Source organism: Euleptes europaea, chromosome 3 (assembly GCF_029931775.1).
Source record: "Euleptes europaea isolate rEulEur1 chromosome 3, rEulEur1.hap1, whole genome shotgun sequence".
Taxonomy (NCBI): Eukaryota; Metazoa; Chordata; class Lepidosauria; order Squamata; family Sphaerodactylidae; genus Euleptes; species Euleptes europaea.
Genome location: NC_079314.1, coordinates 119,877,634 through 119,894,456, shown reverse-complemented (window position 1 = coordinate 119,894,456; position 16,823 = coordinate 119,877,634). Strand labels below are relative to the sequence as shown.

The 16,823-nt window shown below is 49.6% G+C and overlaps 1 protein-coding gene across 1 annotated transcript in view; it reads right to left on the bottom strand.

Annotated features, from left to right (window-relative positions):
- Window positions 1-5,808: 5,808 nt before the first annotated feature.
- The window catches only part of EXOC4 (exocyst complex component 4), a 471,090-nt gene continuing 460,075 nt past the window's right edge, over window positions 5,809-16,823 (bottom strand). The window contains exon 18 of the mRNA XM_056846731.1: window positions 5,809-6,046. Within this exon, the coding sequence (XP_056702709.1) occupies window positions 5,809-6,046 (238 nt within the window). The remainder of the gene's footprint in view (window positions 6,047-16,823) is intronic.

The following is a 16,823-nucleotide window of genomic DNA, read 5'->3' as shown; positions in this document are numbered from 1 at the left end:
CTGTGGAACACAGGCAGGATGGTGCTGCTGCAGTCGCCTTGTTTGTGGCTTCCTAGAGGCACCTGGTTGGCCACTGTGTGAACAGACTGCTGGACTTGGTCTAATCCAGCATGACCTTTCTTATGTTCACCCCCAAATCTCCAGGAATTTCGCAACCTGGAGTTGGCAACCCTACCCTAGGGTTGTCAGCTCCAGGTTGGGTAATATCAGGAGATTCTGTGGGTGGAGTCTGAGGAGGGAGGCGTTTGGGGAGGGAAGGGACTTCAGTGGGGTGGAATGCCATAGAGTCCACCTTCCAAAGCAGGTGAACTGATCCCTGTCGCCTGGAGATCAGCTGTAGTAGCGGGAGCTCTCCAGCCATCACTTGGAGGTTGGCAATCCTACACACCCCTCTCGTGCGGTTTTGCTCTACGTGTCTGAGCCAAGAGGGTGGTGATGGGGAAAAGAAACGGTAATAAACACAATTCACTGGCTGCCCGGCTGTAATCATCAAATTTGCTTTTCATCAGAAGCAATTGACGAGAATGTTCCTTGCATCAGCGTTCAGTTTACCCCGTTAGGCACAGGGGGGCGAGCGGCAATCAAGGGGGAAGATTGGCTTGTTAGCGTCTTGGACGCCAGCATTTGCGATTTCCCGCGCCGTGCGGTACGGCAAAACACTTTTGGCAAACCATCAGTCGCTCGATTAGCGAGCCAGCCTCGCTCGCTCTGGGATGAACCTGAAATTGTGTTTTCTAATAGCAAAAGCCGCCACTTGCAGTGCGGGGCTGGGGGAGCCATTGTTCCTGTCTGGCTCTTGCAGCAAAGATTTCTCAATGGAGCAGAAAACAGAGCCAGCCACACAAAGGCTTTGGAGAACGTGGGCACGCACGCCTGCAGTGGGCACCCCCAGAAACCGGGAGACCAACTCACTGTACCCTGGTAGGGTTGCCAACTCCGGGTTAGGAAATTCCTGGAGATTTTGGGGGCAGAGCCTGGGGAGGGCAGGGTTTGGAGAAGGAGGGGAGATCAGCAGGGGATAATGCCTAGGGTTGCCAACCTCCAGGTACTAGCTGGATATCTCCTGCTATTACAACTGATCTCCAGCCGAGAGTTCACCTGGAGAAAATGGCCGCTTTGGCAATTGGACTCTATGGCATTGAAGTCCCTCCTCTCCCCAAACCCCGACCTCCTCAGGCTCTGCCCCAAAAACCTCCCACCGGTGGCAAAGAGGGACCTGGTAACCCTAATAATGCCATACAGCCCAACGTCCAAAGCAGCCGTTTTCTCCAGAGGAGATGATCGATGCTATCTGGAGATAAGATTGCCACCTCTGGATTGAGAAATATCTGGAGATATTGGGGGTGGAGCCTGAGGAGGGCGGGGTTTGGGGAGGGGCTTCAATGGGGTATAATGCCATACAGTCCACCTTCCAAAGTGGCCATCAGCTACCAGGTCCTTTTACCTGGAGATGCCAAGGATCGAACCTGGGACTTTCTGCATGCCAAGCAGATGCTCTACCACTGAGCCACGGGCCCTCCCCTAACACACAAAGCTGCCTTATATCGAATCACACCATTTTTTCAGCAAGGTCAGTTTTGTCTGCTCAGACTGGCATCGGCTCTCTGGTGTGTGTGTGGGGGGTCTTTCACATCACCCGCTTACTACCGGGCCCCTTTTAAAACTGGAGATGCCAGGGATCAAACCCAGGAGCTTCTGCATGCAAAGCAGATGCTCTGATACTGAGCCACCATGAGTTTCCCCCATAACATTTGGTGTGGTCCTCTGTTGCCATGTCCCACCTTGTGTCCGGATCATCTGAGGAGATCTGCTGTTCTGGGACAGTACTCCGTCGAGTCTGGCTTCCTGCATCCCGTAGTGTTCAAGAAGAAGGGAGGGACTGTGGCTCAGTGGTAGAGCAGGTGCTTTGCATACAGACAGCCCCAGGTTCAATCCCAGGCATCTCCACTAAAAGGGTTTGAGTGATGTCAGACTGCACCTGGAGTCTTGTGTGCAGTTCTGGAGGCCTCACTTCCAAAAGGACGTGGACAGAATGGAGCGGGTGCAGAGGAGAGCGACGAGGATGATCCGGGGCCTGGAGTCCAAGCCCTGCGAGGAAAGGTTGAGGGAGGTGGGGATGATCAGTCTAGAAAGAGGAGGTTGAGGGGGGGGGACACGATTGCTCTCTTTAAGTATCTGAAAGGCTGTCGCTTAGAGGAGGGCAGGGAGTTGTTCCTGTTGGCAAAATTGGATACGACTCGCAATAATGGGTTTAAATTGCAAGCAGAGAGGTACTGGCAGGATATTAGGAAAACCCTTTTTACAGTAAGAGTTGTTCAGCAGTGGAATCAGCTGCCTAGGTAGGGAGTAAGCAGAGGCTGGACAAACACTTGTCAGGGATGCTCTAGGCTGATCCTGCATTGAGCAGGGGGTTGGACTAGATGGCCAGTTTGGCCCCTTGCAACTCTATGATATGTGAAAGCCCTCTGCTTGAGACCTGGAGAGCCGCTGCTGGTTTGAGTAGACAATACTGACCTTGACGGACAAAGGGTATGATTCAGTATAAGGCAGCTTCATGTGTTCAAGATGCCCCATGGAAATAAATATAATTGATTTTTTCTTCATTTACACCCTTCCTTTCTCCCCAGTGGGGTCCTGAAGAGGCTTACATCATTCTCTTCTCCTCCATTTTTTCTTCACAACAACCCTGTGGGGTAGGTTAAGCTGAGGGTGTCACCCAGCAAGCTTCCATGGCACAGTGGGGAATCAAACCTGGGTTGCCCAGACCCAAGTCCATCACTCTAGCCACTCTGGCATTCTGTCATAGAAAGATAGACTTGGAAGGGGCCACAGAGGATCCTTGGCCAATCTGGCCTGGAAGAAAACTGCCTCCTGATCCCATAGTGGCGATTGGCATTACCCTGGGCATGCCAGAAAGGGCCACAAGAGCCAAACACTGACGCAACCCTTCCTGCTCTCCCTCTCATGATCTGCCGAAGTTCTTGTGACTTCAGCCATCTCTCCCTCCCTTCCTTGGCGTGGCCCAAATTCTCCCGTCTTTATATAGCGAGGAAACGTTTCCTCTCAAGGAGGGACTGAAAGCCAGCCTGGTCCGCAACCTTCCTAAAACTCCCCGCGCAGAAGCTGCTGAATTAGCTGAAAAGACCATTAGAGCATCCAAGCGAACCACAACGCCATAATTAAGGGTTCCCAAATTATCCTTTAATTTTCCAGTTGAACCAAGAAGGAACAAGAAGCAGCTGGGAGAAAAAATGTGAGGCAGACTCAAATTGGAGATGCTCGTTTCCGTTTCAGAGCTGCGGAGGGGGGGGGCAGCTGGGGCGAGGAGAGCGGAAAGCACCTGGGCAGAGGGGGGGTATGCAAAAGGCCCTTTCCAGGGCTGCGAAACCCCCACTTGTGTTTTGAAAATGGTTCCGGGGAAACAGCCAGAGATCAACGGGCTCTCAGAAATGAAGGCGGGAGGTACTACTGGAGGGAATGGAAAGGCTCATCTCATGTCAAGGCAAAGAGGGATTAGTCCACTGGCAGTCCATGGCATGATGCGCACGGCCCCCATTCTTTCCACAGACACACATACAGAACCCCCTTTCCCCCCACATTGTGTGAAGAGACACCCTGGACTGTGGATGACACCCAGCCGAATCCACCTCTTCCCCCCTTCTTCCATCAGCACTGCAGCCGCAGAAGCCGAGATCTTCTAGGAGTTAATTTTTAAGCAGTTATCCCTTGGCTGAAGCGGCTTCTGCCTAAGAGAACAAGCACTTCGGGGGAAACCCTGCTCTGGTTCCTCTGTTATTTCCCCGGCTCTTCTGCCTGTGACTGGGGACAGCTCCAAGTCCCGTTGGCAGGCTCGGTCTACAGCCCACAGGAAGTGGCTGACCTGAATCTTTTCTGTGATGACCAGAACGTGACGTTGGGAAGGACAGATCTGGGGCGACTGCGGCCGCAGACAACATTGCAACGATGTGCTCTGGGGGCCGCCAGTGACTGATTCCTCAGGCATCCCACTGATAACAGGAGTCTCCTGTGTGAACGACACAGCCACTGCTGGTTTCACAACCAGGTGGGGGACGAGCAAAAGAGAAGCCCTGAGAGTAGGTAGGCTGCCCAGACGGGGTGTGCTAACACATGCCCGGCCTCCCAAGTTTGTCAAATTTGGGCTGCAAATGTCGGCTGGCTATTTTCAAACCGGAGCGAGAAATCTCTCAGGAATCCCCCAGTCCCTCGTAGGTAGCTACTTCCTGCACGGTCATCTTAGAGACGATTTTAGCGGGGTTCCCGGCTGGCCAGTGAGGCACAGATCAATTTCTGCAAAGGTCAAATACAGAAGATGGCATGCATTCCACCCCATGGCATGCACGTAACCCCACGGCAAGCTGGTCTTCTGTTATCATCCCTGCTGAGCGGTTCAGGATAATTGTACCCTGCTTCTGAACCCCCAGTAAAAAAAAAACAGGGCCAGCTGAGGAAAGATCGAATTCCCTTCACCTCTCGATAGGGCCATACAGTCAGCCTGCCAAGAGGTTACAACTGCATTGTGGTCAGTTACTTCTTCACAAATGGCCTTTTGCCTTCAGTGCAATACCCGCCCTTCTCTCGCTTCTCTGCCTCCTGGCATATTTAACCATGCAAGCCAGTAAAATATTATTCAAAATGGTGGACACGCTCCATCCTCGTGCCTTGGAAAAGGCAGTACTGGAAATGTATGGCTACATATTATGATAAATCAGCACTAAATAGAAAAGCACTCCGTAAGCAGAGGGAGGAAACGCTTTCAGGCGCTCCAGTTCCTCTAGATTTTGCAGCTAGAGTTGAACTATCCATCACCTTTTTAGCCACACTGTAGATTCTACTGGGCTGATTTCCCCGTTTCCCACCTTCGTTCAGCTAAGGTCTTGGCTGTTTCCCTCGCAGTCACCCCTCTGAAGACTTCGGGTCTTTGTGTGGATTATGCAGGCTGTTTCCGACCGTCAGAGGTCACCTTGCTCTCCCCCTGAGTTACCCGTGTGTTTTGAAATTCAAGATAAAAAGGGCCTCTGGAAACACAGGCAAAACGCGGGGAAATGCAGGGGGAGAGCGAGGCAACCTCTGATGGTCGGAAACGACATGCATATTCAACATAAGTCATCGGAGGGGTGACCACGAATGAAACAGCCATGCATAAAAAAACCTAGGAAAACCCTTTAGAACAGAGGTGGACGGGCACAGTTTTCTGCCTGAAGTCGCGTCTGTCTCTGGCTGATTTTGGGGGGGCTCTGGTTCAAACACCGTCTCATTCTGTTTCCAGGGCCAGCATCCAACCTAGCGCCAGAAAAAGCAGTCAGAGATCCTACGGCAGCCCATGCGCCTGCTCTCCTATGAGTCTGGGGCTGCTTAGCGCAGTTCGCTGGGAACACTGAGGTGCTAGCTGATGCTCCCAAGAAATTATCTTAAGAGGCTTGAAGTCTGGATGAGAAACTCCCCATAGGATGGATGTGACCCCTTGGCCATAACTGACCCGCCCTCTGCTTCAGAAGTAAAAAAAGAAAAGAAAAAAAGCACACATCAATGCTTGCCACTCGCTTGCATGCAATTCTAATTTCCCCTTGGCGGCAAATATTTGGGGATTCCATCTTGAACCCCAAAAGGGTCTCCACCCCCCACCCCTCACCAAACAGTAAAGAACGTTTTTGCAAAAAGTGCCGCAAACCCAAAAGTCACGCTGCAGATGCGCCTTGCCCTCTTGGCCATCATTAAGTGAGAAACTCCCCAGCCTGCAAGGAAGATGCGGTCCCATTCTGCCCTCAAAAGGGACCGCCGTGGCGTGAATCACACGGTGGTGATCTTCTTGTCCTTGGTGGCCTGCTTGATTGCCGCCTGCTCGCAGATGATCTCTTTCAGGCGCTGCAGCCGCATGTTCTGGGTCGTCTGGTCGCCCACGCCCGTCTGGCTGCGGTGCAGCAAGCTCAGGGCGTAGATGTACTCCAGCTCGGTGTATTTCACCCCTTGATCGACCACCAGATTCAAAAGCTCATCCGCCGTGTTGTACAGCATCTCATAGTATTGCCTAGACAAGAAAGGAGAATATCCATCTTTATTCAGATCTGCATGTGTGCATTCATTTTTTTTTTGAAGAACACAAAAAGGGCCCTGCTTGATCAGACCAGTGGTCCATCTAGTCAAGGTGCCCGTGAACGCCACAGTGCCCACTAACACCTTTTCTGGTGCCTGCCAAGTGTTTTAAAGAAGTGGTCGGGGTCAGGTAGGGCTTAGAATCATAGAATTGTAGAGTTGGAAGGGGCCATAAAGGCCATCTAGTCCAACCCCCTGCTCAATGCAGGATCAGCCTAGAGCATCCCAGACAAGTGGTTGTCCAGCATCTGCCAATGAGGGGGAGCTTACCACCTCCCTGGGTAGCTGATTCCACTGCTGAACAACTCTTACTGTAAAAAGAAAATCCTAATATCCAGCCGGTACCTCTCCACCCGCAATTTAAACCCATTATTGTGAGTCCTCTCCTCTGCTGCCAACAGGAACAGCTCCCTGCCCTCCTCTAAGTGGCAGCCCTTCAAATACTTAAAGAGAGCAATCCTGTCCCCCCTCAACATCCTCTTCTCCAGACTAAACATTCCCAGGTTCCTCAGCCTTTCTTGTAGGGTTGGTCTCCAGGCCCCGGATCATCCTCCTCGCTCTCCTCTGCACCCGCTCCATTCTGTCCAGTTCCCCTGGAGAAAATGGCTGCTTTGGAGGGTGGACTCTACGGCATTGTACCCCACGGAGGTCCTACCAGCGATTTTCCAACCTGGAGTTGGCAACCCTGCTCTGTGCCTAGTGCAACGATGACTGGGGTTATTCTTGATCCTGGCGGGGCTGTGAATCAGAACTTTGCAGATGTTGAAAACAGGGTGGTTGATGGGGGGGGGGCTAAGGTTGCCAGATCCGGGTTGGCAACCCTAGGGGGAACCCTCTGTTCATAGGCGGGGGGGGGGAGGAGAGAATGGCTACCGTGGCCCCTATAAACCACGCGGGCCTCTTCTCTAAGGTTGCCAACCTCCAGGTAGTGGCTGGAGATCTCCTGCCATTACAACTGATCTCCAGCCGAAAGAGATCAGGTCATCCGGAGAAAATGGCCGTTTTGGCAATTGGACTCCATGGCATTGAAGTCTCTCCCCTCCCCAAACCCCGCCCTCCTCAGGCTCCGCCCCAAAAATATCCAGGTATTTCCCAACCTGGAGCTGGCGACCCTGCTCTTCTCCCCCGTTTCCTTTACCTCTCCTGAATCCAAGACTCATCGCTTTCAGGATTCATCTGCCACTCGTTGGGCGTTCAGATTTTTTTAATTAAAACAAATCATTATTTAAAAAGGGGAAAGTGGGGGGGGGGAGAGAGAGAAGTGTGCATTTTTAATTGGTTGCAATTAAACCCCTGGCCTCTTTTGGCCAGGCTGCCAGACGTGGCGAGTGGAATTATCCCCTCCATTAGCTGCCCGGCTCGGCGTACGCCTCCCTCGCCTTTTGAGGAACATTAATAAATATTGATCAGACGGGCTTCCTGTTTGCCTTTGCCAAAGCAATTCCGATCGGCCCGTCCTCCTGATGTTATCAAATAATGAAATATGAAAGAGAGAGCGGAATTAGCCTCTCAGTCTGCCTTCGTTCCGCTTTCATCTGCTTCCTTCCCCTCTCCAGCCATTAAAAACATGTTTTGTTTGCAGTGGAGGACAGACCTTCCGTAGGGCGATGCAAACCCCATTAATTCGCCAGAAGGGCCGGCCCCAGAAGACCTTCCCTCCCAGAGCCGTCTCCAGCCTACCGCCTCTCTTCTTGCCACTGGTCCATTCTAGAATGGAAACCCACAAGGAAACCTCACCGTGGGCCTTTCTCTCGTGTTTTTTCCCCTGTTGGTCCTGGCCCCATACTGCTTCGGTTTTAGGGTTGAAAACCCGCTATTACAACTGATCCCCAGCCGATAGAGATCAGTTCCCTTGGAGAAAATGGCTACTTTGCCAATTGGACTCTATGGCACTGAAGTCCCTCCCCTCTCGAAACCCCGCCCCCCTCAGTCCCCATCCCCAAAATCTCCAAGTATTTCCCAACCTGGAGCTGGCAACCCTACTCGGTTTATCCCCTGATCTTTGCATGCATTTTTGTGCCTTTAATTTTTGCTTCTTGTTTTGTTTCCCCCGTTTTCCCCCCGGTTCTTTTGGGACCACTTTTACCCCAATCTCTTTCTGGAAGCCCGTTTTGAGTCGGCTTTCCCCCCGTGCGTAATGTTTCTGTCGGTTTTCTTTGTCCCACCCACTACCACCCACCTCCAGTTCCTTTTTCGATGATTGAACTGTTCTCATTGTCAAACCACACCCTCGCCTTCCCTACGCTCTGAAGATAAGTGGTTTCATTTTCATTTTTTTTAATACAGCCCTTATAGCGATATATCAATATACCGTTGTAATGATAGGTTTAGCAGTTTCTCTGAATTCCCAGCACTCTTTTTTTTTTAAAAGTCTCTATCCCCTAGCCTTGTGGAGATGTGCCTTTTTCCTTATATTTCTGTGAGAGAAGGGTATAGAGATTTACTTTTTAAAAAAGACAAATGAATGCTGGGAATTCAGAGATCCTGCTTAAACTATGCATAATTATAGGACGAGGGAGACTTGTCTTGGCAGTAGTGTGTGCAAAAAGGATCTTGGGGTGTTAGTAGACCAAACACTGAACATGAGTCAGCAGTGTGATGCAGTAGCTAAAAAGGCAAATGCGATCTTGGGCTGCATCAACAGAAGTATAATGTCGAGATCACGCGAAGTGACGGTATTGCTTTACTCTTCTCTGGTTAGACCTCACCTAGAGTATTGTGTTCAGTTTTGGGCACCACAATTTAAGAAGGATGTAGACAAGCTGGACCGTGTTTAGCGGAGGGAAACAAAGATGGTGAGGGGTCTGGAGACCAAGTCCTATGAGGGAAGGTTGAAGGAGCTGGGTATGTTTAGCCTGAAGAGGAGAAGGCTGAGAGATGATATGATAACCATCTTCAAGTATTTGAAGGGCTGTCATAGAGAGGATGGTGTCGAGTTGTTTTCTGTTGCCCCAGAAGGTTGAACCAGAACCAATGGGTTGAAATTAAATTAAAAGAGTTTTTGGCTAAAGATTAGGAAGAACTTCCTGACAGAGCAGTTCCTCAGTGGAACAGGCTTCCTCGGGAGGTGGTGGGTTCTCCTTTGGAGGTTTTCAATGCTGATTCTGCGAACTTAGGCAGATCATGAGAAGGAGGGCAGGAAGGGTTGTGTCAGTGCTTGGCTCTCCTGGCCCTTTCTTACATGCCCAGAGTAATGCTGATCGCCAATTTGGAGTCAGGAAGCAATTTTCCTGCAGGCCAGATTGGCCAGGGATTCTGGAGGGTTTTTTTTTGGGGGGGGATCTTCTGGGCATTGAGCAGGGGTCACTGGGTGTGTGTGTGTGGGAAGTAGTTTTGAATTTCCTGCATTGTGTAGGGAGCTGGACTAGATTGTAATGCCCAGATATAAGGGCTGGTATAGAACACTATGCATTCATACGCACACACATGGAAGCTTTGGAAACGTTGGCATCCACAACTATAAGAGGCCAACAGATTACATTGCTTGCCTGGTACGGCCTTTCACCAGTAGAGAAAACAGTGTCTTTGAATTACGTTCATCCTTAGGAATGTGGTTTCTGGTTACTAAGATCACAAGACCTAGCACTTGCTTAGAGACACCTTCGGGCAATATCTATAGGCTATGCCAATTAATGTGGAGTGGACACCTAATGTGTGGTGCTTTTGTGTATCAATCTGCTTGTCAGCAGATTGGGCCTGCCCCATCCGAATGCGTAAATGATACTGAGCTTCCTTTGTTCTCCAGTGAATAACCCTGCATCTTATCTTTGGTTATTTCACCCCAGGACTGTGTTTAGCTAAATAAAGAACTGTTGCTTTTAACCTCCTCCTTGTTGTCTATCATTGGACTATATAAGACAACCAGGCACTTCAAGATTACCATGGTGGACTTTCCCTTGAAAATCCTGATTATTTAAGGAATGGGTGGAAGAAAATAAACTTGACTACACAACTGTGAACATTCAGAGCGAGGGCAGACACGTGAAAGATCCATGCCCATACCAATTCCAATGCGTGTGGATCGACTGCCAAGAAAATCAGGAGTAAATTAAGCATGTGAAAAAGCCCAGTAAGAAGACAGAAGAGTCCTACAGGCCACCTTTTCAATGAATTGTATCTAGGGTTGATTCCTGACCCCAAAAAGGCGATCAGTATTACCCATGTCGTGTAAGAAAGGGCCATGAGAGCCAAACACTGACACAAACCTTTCTGCCCTCCTCTCCTCCCTTTTATCCGCACAACAGCCATGTGAGGTAGGCTAGACTGAGAGTGTGTGACTGGCCCAAGGTCACCCAGCAAGCTTCCATGGCAGAGAACCTGGGTCTCCATTATGCCAGCCCGACACTCTAACCACTACGCCACATCGGTATACAATACAGTGGAAGAAGAGGATTTTTTTTTAATATGCCGACTTTCTGTACCACTTAAGGAAGAATCAAACCAGCTTACAATTGCCTTCCCTTCCTCTCCCCACAACAGACACCCTGTGAGATAGGTAGGGCTGAGAGAGCTCAAAGAGAGCTGTGACTAGCCCAAGGTCACCCAGCTGGCTTCATGTGGAGGAGTGGGGAATCAAACCCAGTTCTCCAGATCAGAGTCCACCGCTCCAAACTACTGCTCTTAACCACTACACCACGCTGGTTCTCAACACAACAACTGTCTTGCCTGTCCAACAGACATACTCAGCAGTGATACGGCCTTCCACATGCACACCCACAGAAGCATGGTAAATGCATTCCACAGTACAATTCCACACTTCTGGCGGACTATCTGTGTTTCTGTGCAAGAGAAGAAAGGGAGTTACTAGGTGAGAAGGACACATATTTCCCGTCCACACTTCCACCAGCCGGGAGGAAGGTGAGTGAGATCTTTGTCTCTCAGTCTCTGCAATACCGCAAAACCGCAAAGAGGTTCCCTTGCTTCCTACGTGCGCTGGGGGCCTTTGAGGAACCCGCAAGTTCAGAAACCCAAGCGGTACATCACGGAGGTAGCCATGCACCAAGAGGACTAAAATGCCATTCCAAAGCACAGAGGCATTCAGTGCGCAGATACCCCCTCCCCCAAGAAATCAAAGCCTAGCCAGAGGAGGATTCAATCAGGAATCCCCCGACCACCTTTTTAAACATTTCTGGTTTTGTTTATGCAGGCTGGTCCTGGGCTAGAGGTTAAACTTAGCATTTAAATAGAGAGTGGTATTGACACTCTCCAGGGAGACTGTTTCATTGGAGTTGCCTTTCCACTGAGATGTTTCTTTTTTTTTTAAATCTAGAAACCATTTCCTCTCCTTCAAGGCAGGGTGTTCAGGAGAGGACCACTTCTCTCTTCTGAGCTGAGCTTTCGTTTCAGAATCCGACTCCCCACACCCAGCTGTGCCCTGCTTTAAAAGGCACAGGTCTGGTTTAAGGTACTGGCAGTATGTTTCGAAGGTAGGGGAGGTCTGTGGCTCAGCTGGAGAGTTCAAGCTTTTTCGTGGACAAGGTGTTTGGTTTGGCATCGCCAGTTAAGACAACCCAGGTTGTTGTGCTTGAACACCATCTGGTTTGGCCCACATCCTACTTGCCAATCATAAGCACGTAGCTGCTTGTTCAATGTGCTGTTTGGATGTGTTCAAATGAATGTAAGGGTGTCCGGTTATGACTATTTTCTTGCACGTGTAGAGTCTCTTATTGCTGCCCCTCCATATGCTGCTGCCTCTGTATTTTAAAGGAGCACAGAGTAAAATGAAAAAAAAAGTTTCAGATATTTTAGTTGAGACTTACTACTTATTGTCTTTGTGGGTCCTTGGTGTCTGCCCACAAACCTTAATCTTGTGACCAGTTTGCAAACAATGCTGCCACCGATGTAGGTGCAAGAAGATGGCAATGCAATCTATCCAGTGGCACTGATTTAGAATCCATCCAACTGCACGGGCACAAAGATGGGATGAACAAAAAGCAATTCTCTGCTTTGCACCAGTCTGTTAATTTAGTAACCCAGTCATGGCCATGGGGGAATATATGCTGTAATTGAGGTGATTTAGTTCTCAGACTAGACAAAAGCAGCTGCAACAACCAAGCCCCTATTGGTCACTGAGAGCCAGCGTTGCATAGTGGTTAGAGTGCTGGACTAGGATAAGGGTGACCCAGGTTCGAATGCCCATACTGCCATGGAAGCTTCCTGGGTGACCTTGGGCCAGTCACACACTCTCAGCCTAGCCTACCTCACAGGGTTGATACGAGGATAAAATGGAGGAGAGGAACATGATGTAAGCCGCTTTGGTTCTTCTCATTGAGGAGAAAGGTGAGGTATAAATGAAGGTTGGCAGCCCTAATACCAAGTCAGATCATTGGCCCATTTATATCAGCTTTGGCTATTAGGCAGAGAAAGGTCTCTCTCAACACCAGTTACTGGAGATGCCAGGGACTGCAACTGGGACATAAGAACATAAGAAAAGCCCTGCTGGATCAGACCAAGGCCCATCAAGTCCAGCAGTCTGTTCCCACAGTGGCCAACCAGGTGCCTCCAGGAGGCCCACAAACAAGACAACTGCAGCAGCAATGTCCTGCCTGTGCTCCACGGCACCTAATATCATAGGCATGCTCCTCTGATACTATATAGAATAGGTAAGCATCATGACTAGTATTCATTTTGATTAGTAGCCATGGATATCCCTCTCCTCCATGACCATGTCCACTCCCCTCTTAATGTCTTCCAAGTTGGCAGCCATCACCACATCTCGGGGCAGGGAGGTCCACAATTAAACTATGTGTTTTGTGAAGAAATCCTTTTATCTGTTTTGAATCTCTCCCCCTCCAGCTTCAGCAGATGACCCCACATTCCAGTATTATGAGAGAGAGAGAAAAGCTTCTCCCTGTCCACATTCTCCACACCACACATAATTTTATAGACCTCTATCATGTCTCCCCTTAACTGCCTTATTTCCAAGCTAAACAGCCGAAAGCATTTCAACTGCCTTATTTCCAAGCTAAACAACCGAAAGCATTTCAACGCATAGGACCTTCTACGCACAAAGAATATGCTCTGCCACTGTGCCATGGCCCTCCTCTCCTGGCACACGAGGTTCATGCAAACTAGTGGCACATGGGTAAGGAATGCACGGTGCCACTTCAGCTGAACTGTGCTGGGGACAGAGGCTCTGATGCAGGGAAGTATCTATCACACACTGGAAATTAATCTGGGAAGAGAAACCAATAACTGGGTTGGCCATCAGTGTTCCCATTTCTTACAGAGGAAACTCTTTATTACAGGAAGGGCTGGATGCGCCCACCCCCTATGCAGGGCAACTGCTGTACATTGGACAGAGCAAAGAGGACCTGCTTTGTCAGAGGATGACACTTCCTTTTCATCTGTTTGTAGCCTGCCCTTCACCTTGTCAGACTCGACTGTGGGCTTGCCAAGTTCATGATGTCCAGTTGTAGAGGCTTCCTGATTGCCTTTCCCGCCCCTCACATTGTCAGACTCGAGGGTGGGTTTGCCAGGTTCATGCTGTCCCTGTTGTAGAGGCTTCCTGACTGCCTTTCCCGCCCCTCACATTGACAACATCGAGGGTGGGTTTGCCAGGTTCATGATGTCCCTGTTGTACAGCCTTCCTGGTTGGCTTTCCTGCCCCTCACATTGTCAGACTCAAGGGTGAGTTTGCCAGGTTCATTCTGTCCCTGTTGTAGAGGATCCCTGACTGCCTTTCCTGCCCCTCACATTATCAGATTCAAGGGTGAGTTTGCCAAGTTCATGATGTCCCTGTTGTAGAGGCTTCCCGATTGCCTTTTCCGCCCCTCACGTTGTCAGACTCAAGGGTGGGTTTGCCAGGTTCATACTGTCCCTCTTGTAGAGGCTTCCTTTCCCGCCCCTCACATTGTCAGACTCGAGGGTGGGTTTGCCAAGTTCATGCTCTCCCAGTTGTAGAGCCTTCCTGATTGGCTTTCCTTCCCCTCATATTGTGAGACTCGAGGGTTGGTTTGGAAAGTTCATGCTGTCCCTGTTGTAGAGGATTCCTGATGCCATTCTCGCCCCTTACCTTATCAGACTTAAGGATGGGTTTGGCAAGTTTCTGCTGTCCCTGTTGTAGCGGCTTCCCCATTCCCATAGTGCTCAGCGCTGCACCTGACAGTGCCTGGCCTGGGGAAGCCAGATGGCTGTGCAGTCAGCCACAACAGACCCCGTGACCCCTCCAGGGGGATCCTCTGAGTCAGCAAACTGACAGCAACATCACAAAGCTGGGGCCCTGTACACCCAGGCTAATTGACAAATGATTTATGTTCAGATCGCCCACATCTAGCTATATGGCATCACAGGTTAATTAAGGGAGGAACGATGAGCCCATTCAAACCTAGTATCATTTCTCCAACTGCGTCAGAGATGGAGGTCCCCTCACCAACCCACGCAGCGTTGTGACGGAGCCGGGGAGAGAATTTCCTCATCCTCCCAGCGGAACTTTATAGAGCGTTAAAGAAACACCCTCCACACTTATCTAAATCTTTAATTAGTTCTATAATATACTGATGATATCGGGCCTAATTAAATTTATACAGATAAAGGGCAATGAAATTCTAACCAAGTGAGCCGGAAAGTACATATTAAACAGTAAATTTAATGGTTCGGGCCGATAAGTGCAATTTCCTATACAAAAAAACCTAAATTCAATTTAGTGTGTTGTATTCAAATTGATTTTGCATGTGCAAATTATTTGGGGGGTGGGGAAAAGAGGGAGAGGGAGAGAGAGAGTGGGATTCTTGTTCATATATCAGCAAAACTGCTAATCCAGCCTACTTAAATGCCACTTATTAATGCCCACCACCGCAAGTTGGCCCGATGGATTTGCATTTTTACGGCACAGAGTACAAAAATTATCGGACCGGGATGCCAGTTTGTAAGGAATATTAAGTGGCTTCCCTCTCTGCAAATGACGGCAGAGGGGGAAATGAAATGCCATCACGAAGAAGAGGAAGGAGGGCGTCAGCACTTTGGCAGAACAAGCAACGCCGCGAGTCAGCACAAAATCTGAGACAATTTTAGCTGCCCGCTGGGGACGACAAAGGCAGGAGGAGAAAGTTTGCCTGGTGTCAGGCGAATGGCTGCAGAGCGGTACCCCAAAGCTAGCGTCCAGATAAAAGACGTCAACAGTCACCATGTGTCTTCATTTGCGTGGGACTTGTAACCAAAGTGCATGACCAAGTTCCCCTTGCCTTCACAAGGGCCTAGTGAGGCCTTCCATCATTGTTCACACGAACACAGGAAGCTGCCTTATACTCAGTCAGACCCTTGGGAAAGAGGAGTGGGAATAAAACCAGCTCTGCAGTGGTGGCGGCTGTCAAAAACAACGTTATTTTAAGCTGCACAGCCAATCAGATCTCCAATAGCCAGATCTCCAGAAGCCCTGCTGGGCAAAAGCCCCACCTCACCCCTCCCACTTTCTAAAAAAACACTTGGTGGGCAGCAGGGAATCTATTAGTGGAGCCAGCGTGGTATGGTGGTTAACAGCGGTGGTTTGGAGCAGTGGAGTCTGACTTGGAGAACCTGGTTTGATTCCCCACTCCTCCATATGAGCAATGGAGGCTAATCTGGTAAACCGGGTTGGTTTCCCCACTCCTACACATGAAGCCAGCTGGGTGACCTTGGGCTAGTCACAGCTCTCTTACAGCCCTCTCAGCCCCACCTACTTCACAGGGTGTCTGTTGTGGGGAGGGAAGGTGATTGTAAGCCGGCTTGATTCTTCCTTCAGTGGTAGAGAAAGTCGGCATGTAAAAACCAACTCCTCCTCCTCCCCTTCTTCTCCTTCTCCTTCTCGGGGATCCCTGTTCTAGATGGTAGTCAGGATAACATTGTCAGTATCTTCTGTGTCATGGAACCACACCTCATATTTGCTATGACTGAACGCAAATTCTGTCTGCTTAAAGACTTCTTCCTCCTACCAACTCTGTTGTCTTTTTTTGCCGTTGTGACTGGGGCACAATTTTCTATTTGGAGTACTCGCCTGCCATAACAGCGCGAGCGCAAAGAGCTTAATAGCTTCAGATGTTAACAGAGTTCCACGCAGCATGACTGCATGGGAGTTTTATACCCTTGATAGATTGGATCTCTGGCAAGGAATAAAAAAGAAAAGAAAAAGAAATTAGAATTGCAGCCGACCTCCGCAGATTGTAATAATGTACAAGGGATAAACTGCTAGGCCGGGAGCGGCTCCAGATAACATGTTGCTGCTCTCCCTCATTTGTAAACCTCTGTTTCCCAGATGGGTGTAGGGATAGAAAGACGCAGAGGCAAGGAGGGGGAAAGCCGCTTCCAACAGTATATGTATACAACAATTAAAACATAAGTTAAAACACAGGATTAAAACACACACAATTTAGAAGGTTGCCTAATTTCACGTTCTGCAATAAAATGTTTTCCTAAGGTGAGGAGAACCCATCAGGATCACACCGAGAGAGTGATCTAGAGCCGGTGATCTAATCTGATGTCAGTCTGCAAGGGAGTGGAGAACAGGGGGAAGAAGAAGAAGAAGAGTTTGTTTTTATATGCCGACTTCCTCTACCACTTAAGGAGAACCAAACCGGCTTACAATCACCTTCCTTTCCCCTCCCCACAACAGACACCCTGTGAGGTAGGTGGGGCTGAGAGAGCTCTAAGAGAGCTGTGACTAGCCCAAGGTCACCCAGCTGGCTTCATGTGGACGAGTAGGGAAACCAAATGGGTTCACCAGATTAGCCTCCGCCGCT